Source organism: Lotus japonicus, chromosome 2 (assembly GCF_012489685.1).
Source record: "Lotus japonicus ecotype B-129 chromosome 2, LjGifu_v1.2".
In the NCBI taxonomy this organism is placed as follows: Eukaryota; Viridiplantae; Streptophyta; class Magnoliopsida; order Fabales; family Fabaceae; genus Lotus; species Lotus japonicus.
The window spans coordinates 25,864,375-25,888,819 of NC_080042.1; the positions used below are offsets into that span (position 1 = coordinate 25,864,375).

At 40.4% G+C, this 24,445-nt stretch overlaps 1 protein-coding gene across 1 annotated transcript; it reads left to right on the top strand.

Annotated features, from left to right (window-relative positions):
* The first annotated feature begins 20,181 nt into the window (after nucleotides 1–20,181).
* LOC130736276 (uncharacterized) lies at nucleotides 20,182–21,846 on the top strand. The gene has a single exon (XM_057588117.1). The coding sequence runs from the start codon at nucleotides 20,182–20,184 to the stop codon at nucleotides 21,844–21,846; it is 1,665 nt and encodes a 554-aa protein (XP_057444100.1).
* The last annotated feature ends 2,599 nt before the right edge of the window (nucleotides 21,847–24,445 follow it).

A 24,445-nucleotide genomic window follows, 5' to 3' on the forward strand; every position in this document is an offset into this window, starting at 1 on the left:
AAAACATGTTTCACACAATTTTGATGATGACATGGATATGTGATGAAAGAATATTAGAGGTTAGTAGGGTTTAGGGTTTAGGTTTTATTTTAATATAAAGTCGAAATCAACAGGCATATTTATCAAGTAAAAAAAGTGTTCTACTGTTTTGTTAATGGTACATACGTAATTACGTGATGTGATGCAATGCAAAGGAACAAATGGCCCAACCAGTCCACTCCATCGATGTTAAAATCAAGGAGGAGGATAATCATATGAGGATTAAATGTCTTACTTTAATTCTAAAATAAGTTTGTTTTTTTTTTGTACTTGAAATACAATAATATTTTCAGTTTAATAATTTATATTAAATAAAAAATATTAAAATTAAATAATATTCACCATACCTTGTTCGTTATAATTGGTTAACATATCTTTTGGTTAGTTTTAACATAACTTTGTTTATGAGTAAATAGGTAAATTAGTCTCCGAAAGTTTTAAGCTCTCATAATTTCTTCATTGTAACAAGGAAATGACTTCATAAGTGTGTTAGTGTACACTTTCATCATCGACGTAAAAGTACTTTTAACATAACTCCTCCCCGCATTCACGTTTTCTGCATCGATCGTTGTATTTTTTACATTTCATGTATATGAGAGTCTATGCTATCGGATCTTAAGGGGGAAAACAATTGTACCTACATCTCTGAATGTGTGAAACCTCGGTCAAGATGGTCTTTACTCGAGCGTAACAGTGAAATTGATATGACATGCTTAGTGACATTTGGACATGACACTAAGCATCCCACATGACAATTTACTACTCTAATCCAATATTTCACCATTTAATTCGGTTCGTACATTCATTTATGTTGGGGTTGATTGCAATGTAAGTCTTGAAGGTGTGAAAAACGACTAGAAGGGGGGATTGAATAGCGTTTTCAATATAAAAACTTTCCCCTTAAGATTTAAAGTAAATCTTTTCGGTTTCTCTAAGATAGATGGTGCAGCGGATAAAGATAGAGAGAAGAGAGAAGCACACAAGTATTTTATCCTGGTTCACTTGATAAATCCCTCAAGCTAATCCAGTCCACCCGTTAAGGTGATTTCTTCCTTCTTAGAATGAAGGCAATCCACTAATCAGATAATTGTTACAACTGCACTTGAAACCTACAAGTGACTAACAATACACTGACTTAGCTCACACTAAGATTCACTCTCTTAGTCTTCTCTAGGATCCGATCAACCTTGATCTCCTAAAGGAATCACCACTAAGATTCACTTTCTTAGTTTTCTTAAGGATACTGACCTACCCGGTCCCTTAAGGAAAATCAAACAACTGTTTGAGGTTGGTGTTTACAAAGGTTTGCTTCTAAATAAGCTGAGTGTAAACTAAATAAGAATAGATGAAGAAAGTAGAGGCTTGAATCTTTTCTTGTATTGCAGCTCTTGGTTTTTCTCTCTCAGCTTTCTTCTTTTCTTCAGCCTTTTATAGTCCAAGGTGCAAAGGATATTTCTGTTGAGAGAATATGACCGTTGGAGGGCATTTCTGGAACTTCCAGAACCTGCTGTGGCTGAACCTTGGTAGGTAGGCTTGTCAGAATAGTACATTGCTCTTGTACTTCTTGATAGAGACATTTGCCTTTAACCAATGACTTCTGATCAGAGGAATGCTTCGTGTTGGAACTTGTGAAGCTTGGTGATCAGAGTCAGAGGGATGCTTGGATCCTCTGACCTTCGTAACTTCTGCTTCTGGACCTTCAGAGCTTCTGGTCTTCAGATCTTCTGATCCTCAGATCTTCTGATCCTCTGATCTTCTGATCCTCAGATCCTCTGATCCTCAGATCCTCTGATCTTCAGATCCTCTGATCCTCAGATCCTCTGATCCTCAGATCCTCTGATCTTCAGATCTTCTGATCTTCAGAACTTCTGACGAATATATCTTCTGGTGTCAGAATCAGAACCTGTTTGTCAAAACACTCAAGACAAACATTAGAGTATCATAGTTGTTCATCCACAAATAAATACTTGTTATCATCAAAACATAGAGTTGTACCACATGACCAAATCTTGATCTTACAATCTCCCCCTTTTTGATGATGACAAAACCATGTATTTTGATGAACAACTCTAAACAAATAAACTGAATACACTCAGAGTATAAGGTATCAGAGTTAAAACTTATCCTGATGTGTATAGTTTATCTTGCTCCTTCTGAATCCAAGACTTGTGCTTGATTCTGAGCTAAGCTCCCCCTAAATCTAATACTTAATATCAACGTTAGTAATATCTAGATTCTGAGCTAAATAATATAGGAGTTGTCAAGATACTATAAGTTCTCCCCCTTTTTGTCATAAGCAAAAAGAATGAAGGTGGAAAAAAAATAGTAAGAGCATAAGACGAAATACTCCCCCTCAGAAGGAATACCAAGGGATACTTGGCTGCTGATTAGTATATCTTCTTATGAGAGCAGAAGTGTCAAAGTCCAGAGGTTCTGGTGACATCTCCATTCTGAAAAAAATTCCATCTTCAGATGCTTCAGAATGAGAAGCTATGAACCTACTCTTCTTCTGATGACGCAAGTCAGAAGTTGTAGTAGCATCTTCTGATGTTGTTGCTTCTGGTTTGACAAGTTCTGAGTCTTTGTTTCTATCTGAAACAGTCATGCTCATCTCTGCAAGCTTTTTCAGCTAGCTTTGACTTGACCAAATCTTACTCTACTGATGCCTCCAAGATTAACTTCACCTTCAGGTTCAAGTTTTGGATCTTGGGACATATGCCTTTCTCCCGTCATGTGTTGCCTGCATCCACTGTCCAGGTTCCATGGTTGGAGTTTCGATGGACTTATTGAAGATATCTGCAACATATATAATCTTATCCCTAGGTACCCACTTTCTGGGTCCTTTCTTGTTAGTTAGCCCAGAAGTTCTGACAACTTTGGGTCTTTCAACAGGATAATATAAAGGAATTTGAGCATGATATTTTGACATTGAGAAAGTTCCTTTCTTAAGAGATGATGGAGCAACTTCAGAAGGTTTAGAATAACCAATGCCATATATTCCATTTCTGCTTACGCCATAGATCATTGAAGCCATTAAGCTTCTGTCTACGCTTTTAGCCAGGAATCTTTGAAAAGACTTTTCATACTTAGATTCATTTCTACAATCAGAGGCATCACAAGCAACTATTTCTTCTAACTTAGCAATCTGGTTCTTAAGCACAGAGTTAGAATTTACCAAAGCATGATTATCATTTTTCAAATCGGAAATAATTTTCTCATGTTCAGAAGGAGTCTTAGAAGCAGCAAATAAGTCATTTTTCAACCTTTTATGCTTAGACAATAAAGAGTTATACTTATCCATAATATCAGACAAAGCATGTTTCATTTCAGAGGTAGAGAAAGAAGCGAATACCTCATTTTCATCGTCTGAGTTAGGATCTTCTTCTGATGCTGAGTCAGAGTCAACTGCATCCTTTGACTCTGCTCCTTTGTCTTTGACAATGGCCATAAGTCCTTGAACTTCACCATCAGAGTCAACATCCTCTGACTCTGATTCATCAAAAGTCACCATCAAACTTTTCTTTGTCTTGAAGTGCTTCTTTGGCTTCTTGTCCTTTGATGAGCCTTTGTATTTGCTCTGCCTGTGCTTCCAGATGCAGTTGAATTTTCTGGATATCAGAGTCAGCTCATCCTCATCAGAATCTTCAGAGTCTTCTGCTTCAGCTTGGAGAGCTTTTGACTTCTCAGATTTGGATTTCAAAGCTATAGACTTCTTCTTCAGATCCTGCATTTCTGAGCGCTTCAGTTCATGGCATTTCAGTATGCTGATGAGTTCTTCTAAACTCATATATTCAACATCTCTAGTTAGCTCCAAGGAAGTTATCAAAGGCATCCAGCTTTCAGGAAGACCTCTAAGGATCCTCATGACATGATCCGCAGTGGTGTAGTTATTGTTGAGGGGTCTTATTCCAGCAATAATCAACTGGAATCTGGAAAACATATCTTCAATGGATTCGTCAGGTTCCATTTGGAAGGATTCATATTTATGGATCAAAGACAGTGCCTTTGATTCTTTCACTTTCTTGTTTCCTTCATGAGACATCTTCAAGGATTCAAAGATGCCCTTGGCGGAATCACGATCAGTATTTTTCTCATATTCTTCATATGAAATGGCACTTTGCAGAATAGCTCTTGATCGGTGATGATCTCTGAACTCCTTCTTTTGATCTTCACTCATCTTCTTCCTTGGGATTTTTACACCATGTTCATCAACAGGAGGGGTGTAGCCATAAACAACAAAATCCCAGAGATCAGGATCAAAGCCAAGAAAGAAGCTTTTGATTCTATCTTTCCAAAAATCAAATCTCTGACCATCAAAGATAGGTGGTCTTGCACTGTATTGATATTTGCTTGTAGTAGTGGTGGAATCCATGAGTTTTTCACACTGGCCCGGATCTACTGAACACTGTTAAGTGTGGTAATCAGAACTTGCGCTCTGATACCAATTGAAGGTGTGAAAAACGACTAGAAGGGGGGGTTGAATAGCGTTTTCAATATAAAAACTTTCCCCTTAAGATTTAAAGTAAATCTTTTCGGTTTCTCTAAGATAGATGGTGCAGCGGATAAAGATAGAGAGAAGAGAGAAGCACACAAGTATTTTATCCTGGTTCACTTGATAAATCCCTCAAGCTAATCCAGTCCACCCGTTAAGGTGATTTCTTCCTTCTTAGAATGAAGGCAATCCACTAATCAGATAATTGTTACAACTGCACTTGAAACCTACAAGTGACTAACAATACACTGACTTAGCTCACACTAAGATTCACTCTCTTAGTCTTCTCTAGGATCCGATCAACCTTGATCTCCTAAAGGAATCACCACTAAGATTCACTTTTATTCTTAAGATACTAAAAATCAAACAACTGTTTGAGGTTGGTGTTTACAAAGGTTTGCTTCTAAATAAGCTGAGTGTAAACTAAATAAGAATAGATGAAGAAAGTAGAGGCTTGAATCTTTTCTTGTATTGCAGCTCTTGGTTTTTCTCTCTCAGCTTTCTTCTTTTCTTCAGCCTTTTATAGTCCAAGGTGCAAAGGATATTTCTGTTGAGAGAATATGACCGTTGGAGGGCATTTCTGGAACTTCCAGAACCTGCTGTGGCTGAACCTTGGTAGGTAGGCTTGTCAGAATAGTACATTGCTCTTGTACTTCTTGATAGAGACATTTGCCTTTAACCAATGACTTCTGATCAGAGGAATGCTTCGTGTTGGAACTTGTGAAGCTTGGTGATCAGAGTCAGAGGGATGCTTGGATCCTCTGACCTTCGTAACTTCTGCTTCTGGACCTTCAGAGCTTCTGGTCTTCAGATCTTCTGATCCTCTGATCTTCTGATCCTCAGATCCTCTGATCCTCAGATCCTCTGATCTTCAGATCCTCTGATCCTCAGATCCTCTGATCCTCAGATCTTCTGATCTTCAGAACTTCTGACGAATATATCTTCTGGTGTCAGAATCAGAACCTGTTTGTCAAAACACTCAAGACAAACATTAGAGTATCATAGTTGTTCATCCACAAATAAATACTTGTTATCATCAAAACATAGAGTTGTACCACATGACCAAATCTTGATCTTACAAGTCTCACATTGCTAATGAAGGAGAAAAAAAGATAAGTTATGCATCTTGGAGAAGTCCCACATCGCTTAGATTAGTGAGGGGTGGGAGGGTCCAAGGCTATATATAGGGATCTCTAGCTCCTTGTTTCAACACACCAAAACATCAAAGATGTAGCACCTGAAAACACTTTAAGTTTATATTTGTGTTTTCTTTTCTCTAATGCTCTTGTTTTAGAGTATTGTGAGATGTAGTTCAAATATTCACTTTGGAGAGTGTGGGTGTACTGGGGTCACGGTGTGGTTGAGAGTGAAGTCTTTGTGTTGTAACAATTTTCACATAGTGTTTATTCTCTGGTTGTCGGTTTTGACAACGGCCGTGGTTTTTTCTCCGGTTTTGGAGTTTCCACGTTATATTCTTGTGTTGTTGATTGTGCTCCTGGTTTATTTTACTTCTTCAGCTGTGTTATTTCCTAACAATTTCATCATCTCTCCCACTTTGTTCCTCGCTCTTCCCACCTGTCATGAACTAATTATTCTACAAGTTTAAGTTGTGGGGTAAATAACTCCGAATTGTTTTCTATTATGTGTCTAACACATCTCCTCACACAAAAGTTCACTTGAGCTTGAAGCGTGAACAATGCACAGACTCGCCTACCTTGTGTTTGACTTCAAATTTTTTCCCTTTTTTTATCGGGTCCACTAAAGCTTGAAGCATGACAAAGTATCAAAACTTCTATGAACAAGTGATTTAGAGTTCGATCATTGTCGTCTCCAATTCTTCTAATAGAAAGTTTATTATCAACACATGATAAATGAACATATGCATTATCCATACTTCAAGCTCAAATGCACTATTATGTGAGGCGACATATTAAAAATATACTCATTTATGTGTCATTTACCCAATAACTTAAATTTTCGAAATAATTAGTTCTTAACACCACCCACCTCCTCGCTGACTCTTCTTTCATGTTCTTATGAATATTTCTCATCAATCCTACTTTATTCTATTATCATTACCAAAGGAGCCAATAAAATGATGAAAATGGACCATACTAACTTGACTCAGTCAACCAAACTCAAACCCAAAGAAAATCCACAATTCCTCAAGAATCACATAAAAATAAGTGGTAGGGTTCCATATTTGGGACGTAATTTTGATGATGATATTTCATATTTGGGTCCCAATAACCACCAATTTACTCAGTCCTCACATGAAAAAAGAAAATAGAAAAGATTTTTTCAAATCTTCAAAAGTGGGACACAGATGTCATTAACTTCAAGTCCTGCCCTTTTCCCCTCCTTTTTTCTGTGAAACACAAACAACAAAAAAACAACCTTTTCTATATTCCCTCTTTCTTCTAACTTCTTCTTCTTCTCCTTCTACCTGGAAATTGGGTTTAACGCCCCACCCTTTAGGCTCTCTGCCCCGGCCTTTTTTTTTATCCCAAAAGTACCCCACGGTTAATGATTTACCGTATTCAATATACGATGCGGTAAATCATTAACCGTTTTTTTTTCCCAAGTATGAACACCTTTGCACCATTACCCCTTACACGAAGAACAAATGCGGTTAATGATTAACCGCATCATATATTGAAAACGGTTAATCATTAACCATTTTTTTCCTGACAGTTTGATCACATTTTCACCATTACTTCTCCCTCCACCAACCCCTCCATGAACAACCCCCACCAGCCCCCCATAACTCGACCACACAACCTTATTCCACCATTACTCCACTCCTCCCTCACATTTCACCTTCCCACCACCACCACCTTCTCCACATTTCTACTTTCCATCACCATCACCACCACCACCAACACCACCACCACCAAGCTTTAAACTCCTGGTAAGTGTTGTTGGTCTTTAGTACTTTATTTATAGTTAGTTTAAGTATTTAGTTGTTAGTTTAAGTAGTTAGTTTAGGTAGTTAAGTTGGTAATATAGGCCTCTGTATCGCGAACAAATGCGGTAAATGATATTCCGTTTTGAAAACAAATATTGATTTACCGTTGTTGATTCGGAAATTGATTTACCGTTGTTGATTCAGACATTGATTTACCGTTTTAAATATGACAATTGATTTACTGTCTTGGCTTCCAGGGATGACAGACTCATTTGTTTTGGTGAATCATAATTGATAAATGTTGAATTGGAAAATGATAATCTTAAAGAGGAGCTTAAAGAGGAGCAACCATCACCATTTGTATCCCCGAGTATAACTATAGATGTCTCTCATTTGTATGCGACTAATCAGGTACTTATTGAACAAATTTTTTCATGTTTTGTTTATGCTTTGTTTATGCCTTGTATAAGCCTTATGCCTTGTTTATCATGAAACAACGTTTCCCTTCACGAGTTGATCTTCTGAAATGGGTTCACGACATTTCTATTAGAAATAAATTTGTTTTGGTGATCACAAAGTCTGATAGTGGTGCGAATGAAAGAAAATAATATGTCCTTCTGGGGTGTGAGAAGCATGGTGTGTATGCTCCCTACAAAGAACCTGATCTTGTTGAAGGAACGTCAACACAAAAGACATGTTGTCCTTTTAGACTAAAAGGACGACCTACGAAAGATGGTAGAGGATGGTGGTTGAAGGTGATGGAGGGTAGACACATCCATGAACCAGCTAGGTCACTACTTGGCCACAATTACGCTGGTCAACTGACTAGTGAGGAGAAGGAGGACGTGATAAATCAGGCTAAGACTTGGGTTCCACCGAGAAAGATGTTGGCGTCTTTGAAGGAAAAAATCCTTCAAACTTGACTACCAACCATCCAACAAATTTATGGTGTTTGCAAGAGGTTTAGACAATCCGCTCGTGGGTCATTGACAGAGATGCAATACTTGCTGAAGAAGTTGGACGATGACAAGTATGTTCACTTTGAAAGAAATGAACCCGGATCAGAAGTTATTAGAGATGTATTTTGGGCTCATCCAAATGCTGTCAAACTTTTCAACACATTCCCTTATGTAGTGATCATGGATTGCACATACAAGACAAGCAAATATAAACTACCCTTGCTTGAGATTGTGGGCCTGACCTCCACGGATAAAACATACTCAATAGCATTCTGCTACATTGGTAGTGAGGGCACAGATGACTACATTTGGGCATTTGAGTGTATGAAGTCTCTTATTTCCGACCAATCCAGGTTGCCTACAGTGATTGTGATTGACCGAGATCTGGCCTTATTGAGTGCTGCTAAACAAAGCCTTCCCACCACTACCCATTTATTATGCTTGCGGCACATCAACAAGTGTGTTTTGGCAAAGTGCAAAGAGTATGTTGGCACTGATAATTTTGCTGCAGAGGTTATGGAGAAGTGGGCCGACTTGGTAGAAGCTCCAACAGTTGCAGAATTTGAAGGTCATTGGATGGAATTGTTTAAAATGTGCAAGCCTAAATACAACAAGTTTATCACTTATTGTTCTACTACATGGTTGGTCCACAAGGAGAAATTTGCCAATGCATGGACAAATCATGTGATGCATTTTGGAACAACAACAAGTAACAGGTACAAAAAATATGTTATTACTTGTTATATGTTTTTCATTTCATAGATTATTACAGTATTAATTCTTATATGTTTTAAAATTGAAAGTAATAAGGCGAGTTGTTGGTTTGCAGGGCTGAAGGTGCACATGTCAGCTTGAAGAGGATGTTGCGGAACAGAAAGGGTGACCTGGCCAATTCATGGGATGCGTCGCATAGTTTGACCATGAATCGTCACACTGAGATAGTAGCATCGTTTGAGCACAGTATTCACAGAATTGATCACATTTTCAAGACCCCATTCTACATAAATATTAGAGGATTTGTGTCAAACAAATGCTTGCAACTCATTGATGCTGAACAGGCAAGAACGAAGTCCTACGACGGAAGATGCGATTGCTTATTGAGAGAGACTCATGGACTACCTTGCGGTTGTCAACTAGCAGGTTACCGGTCAACCACTCTCCTGTCAATTATTACTAATTATTTATATTTTTGATTGAATGTGACATGTTTGTGAACTTGCAGGTTACGGAAGAATTTTGTATGAGGCAATTCATCCATTCTGGAAGAGCCTAAGTCGGGAGCATGTACCTGTTGCAGATACTTGCAGCTCAACTATTTACGGCCTAAACCATGGAGAAATGCACCCAGAAGTTGAGGCACTGATACTTTATTTCCATTCTTTGGATACTGGAGAGCATAGTATGGTAAGGAGGAAGCTTCAGGCGATATATTGTCCTGAAAGCAGTTCACTATGTACTCCTGAGCTTCGGATAAAGTCCAACCGCACTCTTAAGTTGAAGGAGAGCAAACCACCCAAGGGTCGAGCAATAGGATCCTTGACTCGTGATCCTTCAGGGTTTGAACATGTTGATATGGAGATGAAAGCGACAGCAAAGAAGGCTTCACAACCAGCAAAGAGGAAGAAGTGTGCGAAGAAGTCTGATACAAGCCATTTCATGAGTCATTTTCCATCCTTTTTCCATCTATATTTTCACACAGTTATAGATGTTGAGGATGATGGTAACTGTGGCTATAGATCCATTGCTGCATTACTGGGTCATTCCGCCGGTGAGGAGGTTGGCCTTGGGTTAGGGCAGAGTTGATAGGAGAACTTGAAAACAATAGCTTCATGTATACTGACATGTGGTCCAGGATGATTGTTGATGCCTTACATGCTCGACTCACTCTTCCCCATGGTGACCCGACCACCTTTGATAAATGGATGCAACTGCCAGAGATGGGATACCTTGTAGCAACTTCCAATTGGTTCTCGTAACCTTATCCGCTATGGGTTGTAACATATACCTTCCACTGAGAGGAGCCGGTCCACTAGATGTGCATCCTGTTATAGCTATTGGTCATGTGATAAATCATTTTATACATGTATATTTTGATCAAATACACTAATATTTTAGTTACCTACTAGCTTGTCAATTAATTTTTGTATTTGGAAGTGATCTAATTTTATGGTTATTCTCTAAAATGTAGCTCCATTTAACTCCTGTACATCCTATGCCGCCCATTGCTCTCCAGTGGCGTTGGCATGCTGATGCTGCCTCCGAACACTGGCGCGACCCATATGGTCCACGTTTAGACATGTTCGCTGCAGAATTCCAAGCTTGGCTTGGACATTTTAGTGGTCATCATGATAGCTATGTGGACATCACCACAGATTGAGTGTTCTTCAATTGTGTAATATTCATTTGTAAACTCTCTGTAATATTAATTTGATGGCCCTTATCCTTAGGTTGTTAAGGATAACTATGTAGACATCACCATAGATTGACAGGTTACTGCGTGTAATGTTCATTTGATGCTTTTGGTTATGTTAATTTGATGTACGTTGAATAGTATAGCTTATTTGTCATTTCATTTCATTATCAAGGTCTTGTCATTTCCATTTCATTATCAAGGTCTTGTCATTTCCATTTCATTATCAAGGTCTTGTCATTTCCATCCACTACACGACGAACTAGAAACCTGACATTACTCTCAACCACCAACCCCAACCACACTTCTACCAGCCACCAATACACCATAAATCTTCTGACCATTCTGCTATAAATCTCTATTGTGTCTTGCCTCTTCTTCTTACTCTTCATCCTCTTCTTCTTGTCTTGTAACCTAGACAAAAAAAAACACACAATGGAACAAGACCCAAATGCATTCGTCTGCCATTGCAAACGTCAAAGCAACACTTCTGGAAGCTCTCGTCCTCTCATTCCTGGCCCAGCTGGCGCCATCCGGGCTGCCATGTATGCCCGTAGATCCACCCCTAACACACCACTAATTCCGACCCAGGAAATCGTGAGGCGTGTGCTTAAACACGGATCAACCGAAACCGACCCTGATTTCAATTCAAATGCTTGGCTATCAGCCCTGCAAGAGTGGGGATTTGCCACTCCGCTGAGCTCACTGACAGCGAACGTTGAGAGAGTGGAGAATGTTGTTTCTGTTATCAAATCTTGCACTCCCAATGGTTTCGGAGATGCGAAAGTTACCCTCAAGGTATATCCTTGCTTTTGTCCCCTTTGTTATCAAATCTTGTTCTCTAACCGTTCCTATTTATTTCTCTCACGATTGCAATAATTTAGGACCATACGAGTACCATTGATGCTAGCATCCATCGCAAGGCCTTCACTCACAGTGAATTTGCGAATGACATAACTGTTGGATCTGTTCTCGTTCTCCAAAAGGTCTATCCTCTAGAACCTAAATAGTAAGCTTGCTTCATTTGGACAACTATGCATGGTTGGATTAAAGTCTGCAATTTACTTGCAGGTTGCTCTGTTTGCACCTAGAAGATCTGTTTGTTATCTTAATATAACATTGCCCAACGTAGTCAAGGTATTTCCAAAGGATTGCGAACCTCATGACTTCATCGATATCACAGAGGAATAATTTTGTTTTTCATGTTGCTTCTGCTTAATTTGGTTGTGTCACCTTCGAACTGTTTGGCATGGATTATTTATGTTATTTTACCTACATTGGATTATTTATGTGGTAGTTGTTACTCTTTTTTTCGTTATAAGAGTCTTAATATTAAGACTAAAAATAGGAAGCATGTAAATAAAAATAGTCATAACATAAAGAGTCTCATATGTCCACATAACAATATACATAACATACAAGAGTCATAAAATCACTCTCCTCGACCCCGACCCCTACGACCTCCTCTAGGTCCACGAGCTCTACCTCCACGAGCACCCTCTCCAGGATCACCCTCTTCACGAGCTCTACCTCCACGGGCTCTGCCTCCACGGGGTCTGCCTCCACGAGCTCTGCCTCCTGTAGCTGCGGCTCCTCGAACAGCAGCAAAGGCAACTCCCTGGGTACCAACGAAGGAACTCGGTCTAAAAAGTTCGAGCGCCCTCTCAGTGAGGAGTCGGGCCTATGTACCTACTACAGGAGCACCTGGCACCTCCAGTGACTGCTCCAACATCTCCACACCCCTACGCATAGCAGACTGCAAAAAATAATATACAAAAAAAAATGTCATTAACAAAAATCACAATTGAATGGATAAAATAATATACAAGTTTAGAATCCAAACTTACCACGACACTGAGCTCCTCCCTCCTATCGTCAGGGATGATGAACAGATGGGACACTCTGCTATACCACCTCATGTAACCCTCCACCGCCTCTCCTGGATATGTAGCAGGGATCCCCTGAGGGCGCAGGTACGGTTCAAAGTCAGCATAGGCATCATCTGCGGTCTCAGCAAGGGACCCCGTCGTCTGGATCTCAGAGGGGTGTCGAGGGATATCCTGTATGTAGCCAAACTGGCGCATAACCCTCTCTGGTAGATGTCGGCTCACAGACCGGCCGTAAGGTGTCCTGATGTAGCTAGAATAGAGGGCCCTCGGATCCCGCGGGCGATGAGCCTGATGGTCCTCAAATGGGGTCCATATGATGTCATCCACCGTAAGCTCATCGAGCATGACTCGTCTCTCATCGAGTCCGACATGCTCAATCCGGGACGTAAACCACCGCTGCGCCCTAGGCTGGTCCTGTGAGTAGTCCGGTACCTCCCTCCTGATAATGACGCGGTCAGAAAGGTACTCATATGCCCATGACAGCAAGAGCGAGGTGAACCCTCCCATCTGGGCTGTCTTCCTGCGGGATGCACGACTAAGCTGGTCGTACAACGTAGCCAGCGCAATCGTGCCTCACGCGTACTCCGACACTCGCCCAAGGTCCTCCAGGATCCCAATCCAGTAGACAGTCGTGTGGTATCCCCCGCTCTTGTTGGCAAAGAGCGTCGCGCCAAGCTGGTTCACCAGCCAAATCCGGGCAGCATCCTCATACCAGTGCTCTACAATGAGATGAATTAAGTTAACAGTTTATAATAATACGCTAAAAATAAATACAATTTAATAAAGTAATAATTAAGACATACCCTCCAAAGCAGAATCATACAGGACCTTCAACGTAAAGAACCGAATAGTCTGGCCACTCGTCGCATCAAACTCCACGAGATAATCAGCGGTGGATCCTTCCATGAGCTGGACGCAGAGCGCTGCACACTCATCTCGCTCCCCCTGCCAGGCGTGTAGAACCTCGACCCCATGGGGAGATGGAGAAGAGCCGACACGTCGTCCAGGGTGATAGTCATCTCCCCGAACGACATGTGGAAGCTACTGGTCTCCTCATGCCACCTCTCAACAAGGGCCAATATGAGGCCTGGGTCTGTCTCCGGGTACCCGCACCAAGGTAGGTGATACAAACTTGTCTGCTGCAGCAGCTGTCGAACATGTGTATGGGCCTCTAAATCGCTATCACAAGGGAGGTTCCATACCTTCCCCCCAACCGTGGCCAGCCTCAATGCCCGACGGTCCACGTACCGCGGGTCTGTGCGTAGGAGTGAATGCCACGTCCAGGGAGCCTTGTGATCGGCATAATGCGTGAGAAGCGACAGGTCCTCAGGCCCCCCCGGAAATGGCACCGCCCTCAGGATGAGGTCATCATCACCACCTTGTGCCCCCTCCTCTGGCACGACATCAGCAGCATCAAGCTCCTCCTGAAGAATAAGCTCCTCCTCACTACTACCCTCAGAAGAAGACTCCTCGCCAGATGTCTCCTCGCTGGAAGGCTGCCGAGGAATGGCATGAGGAGATAACTCAACCATCAGAGACGACGGAGTAGGATTCAGCACAGCATCAGAAGACTCTCCCCTCGTAGACGCCACAGAAGCAGCCACAAGCGGAGCTGAAGAATCTACCATGGGCGACAACATAGTAGCAGCCGGAGCTGAAGACTCTACCATGGGTGACGGCATAGTAGCACCCGGAGCTGAAGACTCTACCGCCTGAGTGGCTGCACAATGGTCGCTGCGCCGGGTAGAAGCATGCAAGCGCCGGTGTCGATCCTCTGCATCCTCACTAGTAGAAGATCGAGACCTCTTCCTGCCCTTCATTCTCGCTATCTATTCAAAGCAAACTGTTGTTCCTTTTGTTGTCATGCATTTTGCTAAAAACAACCTGATGTCGAAGCAGATGTCCTGACATCTGATTCTGTAAAACCAGGACATTCATTCACTGGCTGGCACGCGTTGTGGGTCCCTTATGTTATTTGTTAAAGATTTTGTTGTTGTTACTTGAGGTTCAAGTAACTGATTAAAGGGAGTTCTTTGCGGGTTGTTTATTGTTGAAACAAATCTATGATTGAAGATTTGTTTCTATCTTATACTCGGTTGTTACGCAAATCATATCTTGGAAGATTGCGTTTGAAGTTGTGTGGATCAATTCTGTTCTTCAGCCCAGCTAACCCTAGTGCCTCCTCTGCTGAAGTATAAATAGAACAAAGACCTAAAACGTGACGACACCAGAGCTAAGATTGAAGATCAAGTGTTTTAGGATTGTGAGTTGTGCTTTGTTCTTGTTATTTGTGAACTGTTCTTGCTCCCTGATTCTATAAAGCAAGTTTCAGTTTTGTGTTGAGTTTGATTGTTCAAACACTTTTGTTATTGGTTTTCACCAATCACTGTGGCAGTGATTGAGAGAAAGTGAGAGGGGGTCTCATACTTAGGTTGAGATACTAAGTAGAAATACACTGGGTAGATTAGGAAAAGAATAATGAACTGGTTGTGTTCATGTGTGTCTGTAGTTCCTGAATCTTGAGATAGTGGATTTCCTTTCTTTGGGCTTAGCCCTCCAGACATAGGTGAAGTTTCACTGAACTGGGTTACCAATTCTTGTGTCTTGTTACTTTTGTGTTTAACTTTTACTGATACTGTGTGATTGTTGTCATAATCGATTGTCCTGACATCACATACGACATTGTTCTAAGGGAACTAGAATTTCAATTGGTATCAGAGCAGGCACCCCTGTTCTGTTGGGTGAGCACCAGGGAAACCTTGTCTGGTTCTCATGGACAATAAGGAGGGAGGATCGGTTAACAGGCCACCAATTCTGGATGGGACCAATTATGATTACTGGAAGGTCCGCATGACTGCGTTTCTTAAGTCTATTGATAACAAGACTTGGAAGACCATTGTCAAAGGATGTAGTCATCCCACCAAAGTGCAAGCTGAGGGAAGTACTTCAAAAGTAGAAGAGAAACCTGAAGAAGAATGGACAAAGGATGAAGATGAAGCTGCTCTGGGAAACTCTAAGGCGCTGAATGCTATCTTTAATGGAGTGGACAAAAACATGTTCAGGTTGATCAACACATGCACTGTGGCAAAGGATGCCTGGGAAATTTTGAAGACTGCACATGAAGGCACCACCAGAGTAAGAATGTCAAGGCTCCAGATGCTTACTACTTAGTTTGAGAACTTAATGATGAATGAGGATGAGACTATTTTTGAATTTTACATGCGTGTGCGTGATTTGTCTAATGCCTCGTTTGCTCTGGGAGAACCTATGTCTGATGAGAAGCTTGTAAGGAAAATCTTGAGGTCTGTTACCAGCAAATTTTCTATGAAAGTCACTGCTATTGAAGAAGCTCAGGATATCAGTAACATGAAGCTTGATGAACTCATTGACTCTCTGCAGACTTATGAGTTGAAGATTGGTGAGAAGTCTGAGAAAAAGAGTAAAAGCATAGCTTTTGTCTCTAACACTGATGGTGGAGATGATGCTGACTGTGAAGGTGAGAATTTATCTGAAGCTCTGGCTCTACTGGCAAAGAAATTTAATAGACTTCTGAGAAAAATAGATAGAAGAAACAGGTCAAATGTCCAGGACATTAAGACTGACAATTTCAAGCCCTTCAATTCTCAGAAAAAGACCAAAGAAGAAGACAAATCTGGTCAGAATAAAGGTGTTCAGTGTCATGAATGTGAAGGATATGGGCATATTAGAACTGAGTGTGCTACTTACTTGAAGAAGCAAAAGAAAGGCATGGTTGTGACATGGTCAGATGAAGACACGGAGGATGAGGAAGAATTCTCTACAAACCGAGTTAATGCCTTCTCAAGAACTGTTGATGCTTCAGAATCTAGTGATGAAGAAATAACAGATGAAGAGTTGGAGGAGACTTACAGGCTCTTGCACACTAAATGGGAAGAAGCATGCAAACTTCTGAAAGAGCAAGAAGATAATATATAGCAGCTCAAGTTAGAAAATGAAAAGCTAAGAGGGACTATTGATAAGCTGCAGGATGATCTTGATGAATGGAACACAAAGCTTAAGGATGTTGATACTGTAGAAAAGGCTAAGCTGATGGTGATTAATGCAGAACTTCAGGATAAAGTGGTCACTCTGACAAATAAACTTGAAGCTACTCATAAATCTGTGCGTATGCTGAATAGTGGATCTGACATGCTGGATGAGATTCTAAAGGAAACAAGCAAACAAGGGAGGAGCGTGAAAGGAGTTGGCTTCAATTACAATACTTCCAACAAAGAAAATCAAAAGCAGCCAAAGAAATTTGTTGGTGCTAAAATGAAATATGAATTCAATAATTCCATCAACCATCAGATGTCCAACCCGATGTCTCAACATGTGCCTCAACATAGGGGTTCTCAGCTGAAAAATGATAAGTCTAACCCTTGGAGATGCCACTATTGTGGAAGAAATGGCCACATAAAGCCTTATTGTTTCAAACTCTATGGCTATCCTCAAAGACAGAATGTGTTGAAGGATTCAAAGGAGAAACAGATCAAGAAGACTTGGAAACCCAAAGACCAAGTGACATGCCTCATAGCTCACACATCTTTCAGAGCCTCATCAAGTGAAGACTGGTACTTTGACAGTGGTTGTTCAAGACATATGACTGGAAACAAGGAAAATCTTGAAAATATCAAAGGATACGCCAGCAATTTTGTCACCTTTGGAGATAGAGCAAAAGGAAAGATCAAGGGAATAGGAAAACTGGTAAATCCTGGATCCCCAGATTTGGATGATGTGTTGCTTGTTAAAGGACTGACTGCCAATCTTATCAGCATAAGTCAACCCTGTGATCAAAGTCTTGATGTGTTATTCAGTAAGGCAGTATGTGTTGTAACAACAAATGATCATAAAGTAATGATGCAAGGAATCAGATCCAAAGACAACTGCTACATGTGGGTCTCACCAGAAAAGGCACAAGTCTCTAGATGCTTGATATCAAAAGTGGATGAGCTGAATCTATGGCACCAGAGATTGGGTCATATCAATCTTAAGAGCATGCAGAAGATCATTTCTGAAGAAGCCATTCGTGGTTTACCAAAGTTAACAATTGATGAGAGAAGAATATGTGGAGAGTGCAAAATTGGAAAGCAAACCAAGATGTCCCATGCAAAGCTCCAACATCCAACCACGACAAAGGTCCTTGAACTGCTACACATGGATCTAATGGGACCCATGTTTTTGTGTGTGTTGATGATTTTTCCAGGTACACTTGGATTGATTTCATGAAAGAAAAATCAGAGACATTTGAGATTTTCAAGAGACTTTGCCTGAAGCTTCAAACTGAGAAAAGCAGTACTGTAGTAAGAATCAGAAGTGATCATGGAAAAGAGTTTGAGAACTCAAAATTCTCTGATTTCTGTGGCTCAGAAGGAATAAGTCATGAGTTTTCTGCTCCCATCACTCCTCAGCAGAATGGTATTGTGGAAAGGAAAAATAGAACTCTTCAAGAATCCACCAGGGTGATGCTTCATGCAAGAAAGATTCCAAAGAAATTCTGGGCTGAAGCAATGAGTATTGCATGCTATGTCCACAACAGAGTAACGATTAGAGCAGGAACTTCAAGTAAAGCTTATAGGGTGTATAACTCTCGTACAAAGGTTATGATGGAATCTGTCAATGTTATTATAGATGATGTACCAAGTAAAATGTCAAGGAAGCACTGACTGATGAATACTGGATAAATGCAATGCAGGAAGAGCTTAATCAGTTCAGAAGGAATGAAATTTGGGACCTCATCTCACGTCCTGAAGGAGTGAACATTATTGGTACTGAATGGATTTTCAAGAACAAGTCAGATGAGAATGGAGTAGTCACTAGAAACAAAGCGAGATTGGTTGCTCAAGGCTATACTCAGATAGAAGGAGTGGATTTTGATGAAACTTTTGCTCCAGTGGCTAGACTGGAATCTATAAGGCTATTACTAGGAGTTGCTTGTTTGTTAAAGTTTAGACTCTATCAAATGGATGTAAAGAGTGCTTTTCTGAATGGGTACTTGAGTGAAGAAGTATATGTTGAACAACCCAAAGGATTCATAGATCCTCATCGTCCGGACCATGTGTACAAGCTGAAGAAGGCCCTGTATGGATTGAAACAGGCTCCAAGAGCATGGTATGAAAGACTCACTAAATTTCTTGTCAGGAATGCCTATTGCAAGGGAGGAATAGACAAGACCCTGTTTGTAAAGAATGACAAAGGCAAGCTCATGATAGCACAGATATATGTAGATGATATAGTATTTGGAGGAATGTCGAACACGATGGTGGAGCATTTCGTTCAACAAATGAAATCTGAATTTGAAATGAGTTTGGTAGGTGAGTTGAATTATTTCTTGGGTCTTCAGGTTAAGCAAATGGAAGATTCTCTGTTCATTTCACAAAGCAAGTATGCTAGGAGTATTGTTAAGAAGTTTGGACTAGAAAAGGCAGGTCACAAAAGAACTCATGCTGCTACACATATCAAGTTATCTAAAGATGAACAAGGAGAAGATGTTGATCAAAGCTTGTATAGGAGCATGATTGGTAGTCTTCTGTATCTTACTGCTAGCAGGCCAGACATCACCTTTGTTGTAGGTGCTTGTGCTAGATATCAAGCTGCTCCAAAGACTAGTCATCTCTTGCAAGTGAAGAGAATAATCAAATACGTTAATGGTACATGTGATTATGGTATTCTCTATGCACACGATACGAATCCTACTCTTGTTGGTTATTGTGATGCAGATTGGGCAGGAGGTGCTGATGATAGGAAAAGCACATTTGGAGGTTGTTTCTACTTGGGGAACAACTTGATCTCTTGGTTCAGCAAGAAGCAAAATTGTGTCTCCTTGTCAACTGCTGAAGCTGAATACATTGCTGCTAGGAGTAGCTGCACTCAACTCATGTGGATGAAACAAATGTTGAAGGAGTATGAAGTCGAGCAGGATGTTATGACATTGTACTGTGACAATCTTAGTGCTATTAATATTTCCAAAAATCCTATTCAACATAGCAGGACCAAGCACATTGATATCAGACACCACTTCATTAGAGACTTGGTTGAAGATAAAATTATCACTCTAGAGCATGTTCCCACTAAAAAGCAATTGGCGGATATATTTACCAAACCACTTGATTCTATCACGTTTGAGAAATTGAGAGGAAATATTGGGATTTGCCTCTTTCAAGAAGCATAGCAATTACTGCATCACTTTGCTCTAACGGCTAGTTTTCTCGTAACTACCAATAACTGCCGTTATGACATCATCATCATGATTGCTTATCATCCACTCAACTGCTATATAATCATCACCAACGGCCATGTTTCTATCTTACAACTGATTGAGTTTTTTAATTGTGTAATTCTGATTCATCTTTGCTCTCAATTTTTCTTTGATCCTCTGAATCTGCATACTCTGTCATATTTCACCATGTCTCAAGTCTTAGGACTCCATCAAAGGCAAGATTGAGAAGACATCTTCTGGAGTCAAGGTTATGGGATTGAATGCGCAATCCTCTGCTCAATCCAAGAAGGATTCTGGAAGAAAGAATTCAAGAACTCCTGCAAGAAAGTGCTACAAGTCGAGTACGAGATCTCAGGGCACTCGTGACTCACCTGTGTTTGAGGATGTTTCTCATGAAATTTCCTCTGCGGATGAAGAGGCAGATGTTGAGGCTTCTGCTCCTCAAACTGAAGTTCCTGTATCCAATGTGCCTGATAAGGAGAATTCGCCATCTCTGGATTCATCCTCTGAGTCCAAGAACTCAGAACCAGAGAATGAAGCCCACGAGGCTGTCTCTTATGAGGAGACTACCAAATCTCCTCCATCTGTTCATGAAATTTCAGATGCTGATGACTCAGATGATGTTCCTCTGGCAAGTGTTGCTGCCAGGATGAAGAAGAGAATAAGGGTTCCTGTTGAAGACACCCCCTCTGGTTCACAAAAGAAGGCCAAATCCACTATGTATGTGCAGAGCAAAGGTAAACAAAAGGTTGTGGATTCCTCACACAAGAAGGTAAAGAAAACTGCTGAGAAGAAGAAAATTCCAAGGATTGATTTGGAATCTGAGTCTGATGTTGAAGTCGATGTTCAGGACATTCGGACTTCTGAAAAGAAGAAATTCTCTGGTAAGCGAATTCCTTCAGATGTCCCTTCTTTCCCTATTGATAATGTTTCCTTTCATGTTGCTGAGAATGTTCTCAAGTGGAAATATGTTTGCAACCGCCAGATTGGAAAAGAAAGGGAGATTGGCAAGGATGTGCTTGAGTGTAAGATGATTGTTGCTCTCATTGACCGGGCTGGTCTAAGGAAGACAGTCATGGATATTGGAAAATGTTATGAGAAGCTAGTGAAAGAGTTCCTAGTTAATTTGACAGATGATGTTGGCATTCCTGGAAGTGCTGAATTCAGGAAAGTTTATGTGCGAGGGAAATGTGTAACTTTTTCTCCTGCTGTGATCAACCAAGCCCTTGGAAGAAGTGTTGTGGAGTTTGTTGAGGAAGAATTGTCTTTGGACAAGGTTGCCAAGGAACTCACTACTGGACAAGTGAAGAAGTGGCCTGCTAAGAAGCTTTTATCTACAGGGTTATTGAGTGTGAAGTATGCTATTCTGAACAGGATAGGAGTGGTGAATTGGATCCCTTCTCATCATACCTCTGCTGTCTCTGCAATTTTAGCCAAACTGATCTACAGAATTGGGACTGAGGTGCCTTTTGATTTTGGCTCTTTGGTGTTTGCTCAAACTTTGAAACATGCAGAAACTTGTGCTGTAAAGCTGCCTATTTCTTTTCCTTCACTCTTGACTGCTATCATCCTGAAGCAGCATCCTGATATACTCAAAATGGATGATGTGGCTTTTCCTAAGGGTACCCCCATCACTTTGGATCATCGCTTGTTCCTGGATCCCCATGTCCTGGACATTGATATGCCATCTCGCAGGACATCAATTCCTGTTTCAATGTCTGCTTCTGGAACTCATAGTGTTATTGCTGAATTGGAGGATCTTTCAAAGGAGCTGCAGGTGTCTATCAAGGTTGCTACTGAGAGGAAGCTGAAAGTGGATACTTTGATTGCTAAGCTTAAAGAGGAGGCAGGTCACGAGGGTGAGTCTAGAAGTGATGCTGCAGAGGAGGAAGGATCTGAGGAAGAGGAGTCTTAATCTGAAGCTTAGATTGTTGTTTTAGTCCTCTTTTGTTTGTCAGTTGGCTTTATTTCACTTACAACCTTTGCCAAATTTATGCTAAAAAGGGGGAGTAGTTAGCAGATCCATGTTGAAGACATTAGTTAGAAGATTCATGTTGAAGACTGTGTTTTGTTTTCTGTTTCTGCTTCTGGTTTCTATTATTTAGCAGGTTTATGTCAAGACAGTGTGACAATGTTATGTTTGTTCAAGTTCTGCTGGTGTGCTTGTCTAACTTGGAAGTTAATAATTATGTGGTTATGATTTATGTACTTCAAGTAGTTTATATGTGTTCTGCTGGATGCTTCATTTGAGGGGGAGTTCCTCTATGTCTGCACATGAAGATGCATTGTTTTGAGGGGGAGTGCTGTTTTTGTTCTGTTCCGCTGCTGACTCTGTGTGTTTTTTCCCTCTCTGGTTAAGAAGTTGTTTTTATGCAAAATTTGACAAAGGGGGAGATTGTTGTTCCTTTTGTTGTCATGCATTTTGCTAAAAACAACCTGATGTCGAAGCAGATGTCCTGACATCTAATTCTGTAAAGCCAGGACATTCATTCACTGGCTGGCACGCGTTGTGGGTCCCTTCTGTTATCTGTTAAAGATTTGGTTGTTGTTACTTGAGGTTCAAGTAACTGATTAAAGGGAGTTCTTTGCGGGTTTTTTATTGTTGAAATAAATCTATGATTGAAGATTTGTTTCTATCTTATACACGGTTGTTACGCAAATCATATCTTGGAAGATTGCGTTTGAAGTTGTGTGGATCAATTCTGTTCTTCAGCCCAGCTAACCCTAGTGCCGCATCTGCTGAAGTATAAATAGAACAAAGACCTAAAACGTGACGACACCAGAGCTAAGATTGAAGATCAAGTGTTTTAGGATTGTGAGTTGTGCTTTGTTCTTGTTATTTGTGAACTGTTCTTGCTCCCTGATTCTATAAAGCAAGTTTCAGTTCTGTGTTGAGTTTGATTGTTCAAACACTTTTGTTATTGGTTTTCACCAATCACTGTGGCAGTGATTGAGAGAAAGTGAGAGGGGCTCTCATACTTAGGTTGAGATATTAAGTAGAAATACACTGGGTAGATTAGGAAAAGAACAATGAACTGGTTGTGTTCATGTGTGTCTGTAGTTCCTGAATCTTGAGATAGTGGATTTCCTTTCTTTGGGCTTAGCCCTCCAGACGTAGGTGAAGTTTCACTAAACTGGGTTACCAATTCTTGTGTCTTGTTACTTTTGTGTTTAACTTTTACTGATACTGTGTGATTGTTGTCATAATCGATTGTCCTAACATCGCATACGACATTGTTCTAAGGGAACTAGAATTTCACAAACAAATTTAATAGCATTAACATCAAATTTTATCAATTATTTCAATATGAACTATTCAATATTCAACTATCTAATTTATCTCAATTATCTAAGTAATTTTAACTATCTATGTTATCCCAATATTAAAGAATTCACTAAATAAATTATCTTGAGGAAAACATGCCTTAGTTCAACAACCAAAAGTTCCTTACTCCTAATATTATTCTTAGTTAGGTACATTGCTCTTGGAACGTAATGTTGATTATAGTGCAGAAAAACATAGCAGACAAAAAGAATCACCTCCTCAAGTATACAATTAACATGTGATTCATATTCTTATCCCCTTCCTCTTAAATCAGTCCCTAAAATCCCCTCTTAAATCATTCACCCACCCAACAGAAGCACCAGAACTTATATGCTGTAATGTTTTCATTATGGTACCATATGCAATTCCCAAATATCACCAAATTCATTGCCCCCTTGTCTCCTAATATCACCAAATTCACTGCCACCACAACACCTCATGGTTCCCATTATTCAGCTTCTTAATTCTTAAATGATAAATTATAGCAACTTGAACTAACATCGCTCATATGTCCCCTCAATTACAACTTGAACAAACATCGCTCATATAGCAACTTGAACAAACAAGCCTAGATTCCAGGCTTAGACTCCAATAAAATCTGGCTTAATGAAAAAGGTAAATCATTTTCCATGCTGAAAACGGAAAATCATTTTCCATGTTCAAAACGGAAAATGTTTACCCAAATTTACAGTGTGAAACCCTGGCAGAAACTCACTCGTATCCATACTCATTTCATGCAATTTCAGTCAACAAAACCTACCTCTAATCATCAATCGACTACCCTAATGTTCAATCATTCACCTAATTTAAACTTAAATTGTGAGAATCGGTGAAAATCAAAACTTACCTTTTGAATGTAATGGAATGGGAGTTATGGTTCTTTGAGAGAGCTTTGATGATGATGAGAACGGAGCTTGGATGAAGATATGGTTTAGGAATGCACGTTTGGGAGCGATTTGGAGAGGGAGCGATTTGGGGAGGGAAAGTGGGTTTTGAAAATATGGGTTTCAAAACGAGTTTGTTCCTGTTATAAGTTTAAATAAAACACGGTAAATGATTTGGCATGATTGGAACGGTTTATCATTTACCGTTTTATAATCAGGAGGGTCTTTCCGGTAATTTCCTCACTTTAAGTGGGGTGGGGAGCCTAAGGGGTGGGGCGTTAAACCCAATTCTGAATTCCCCTTCT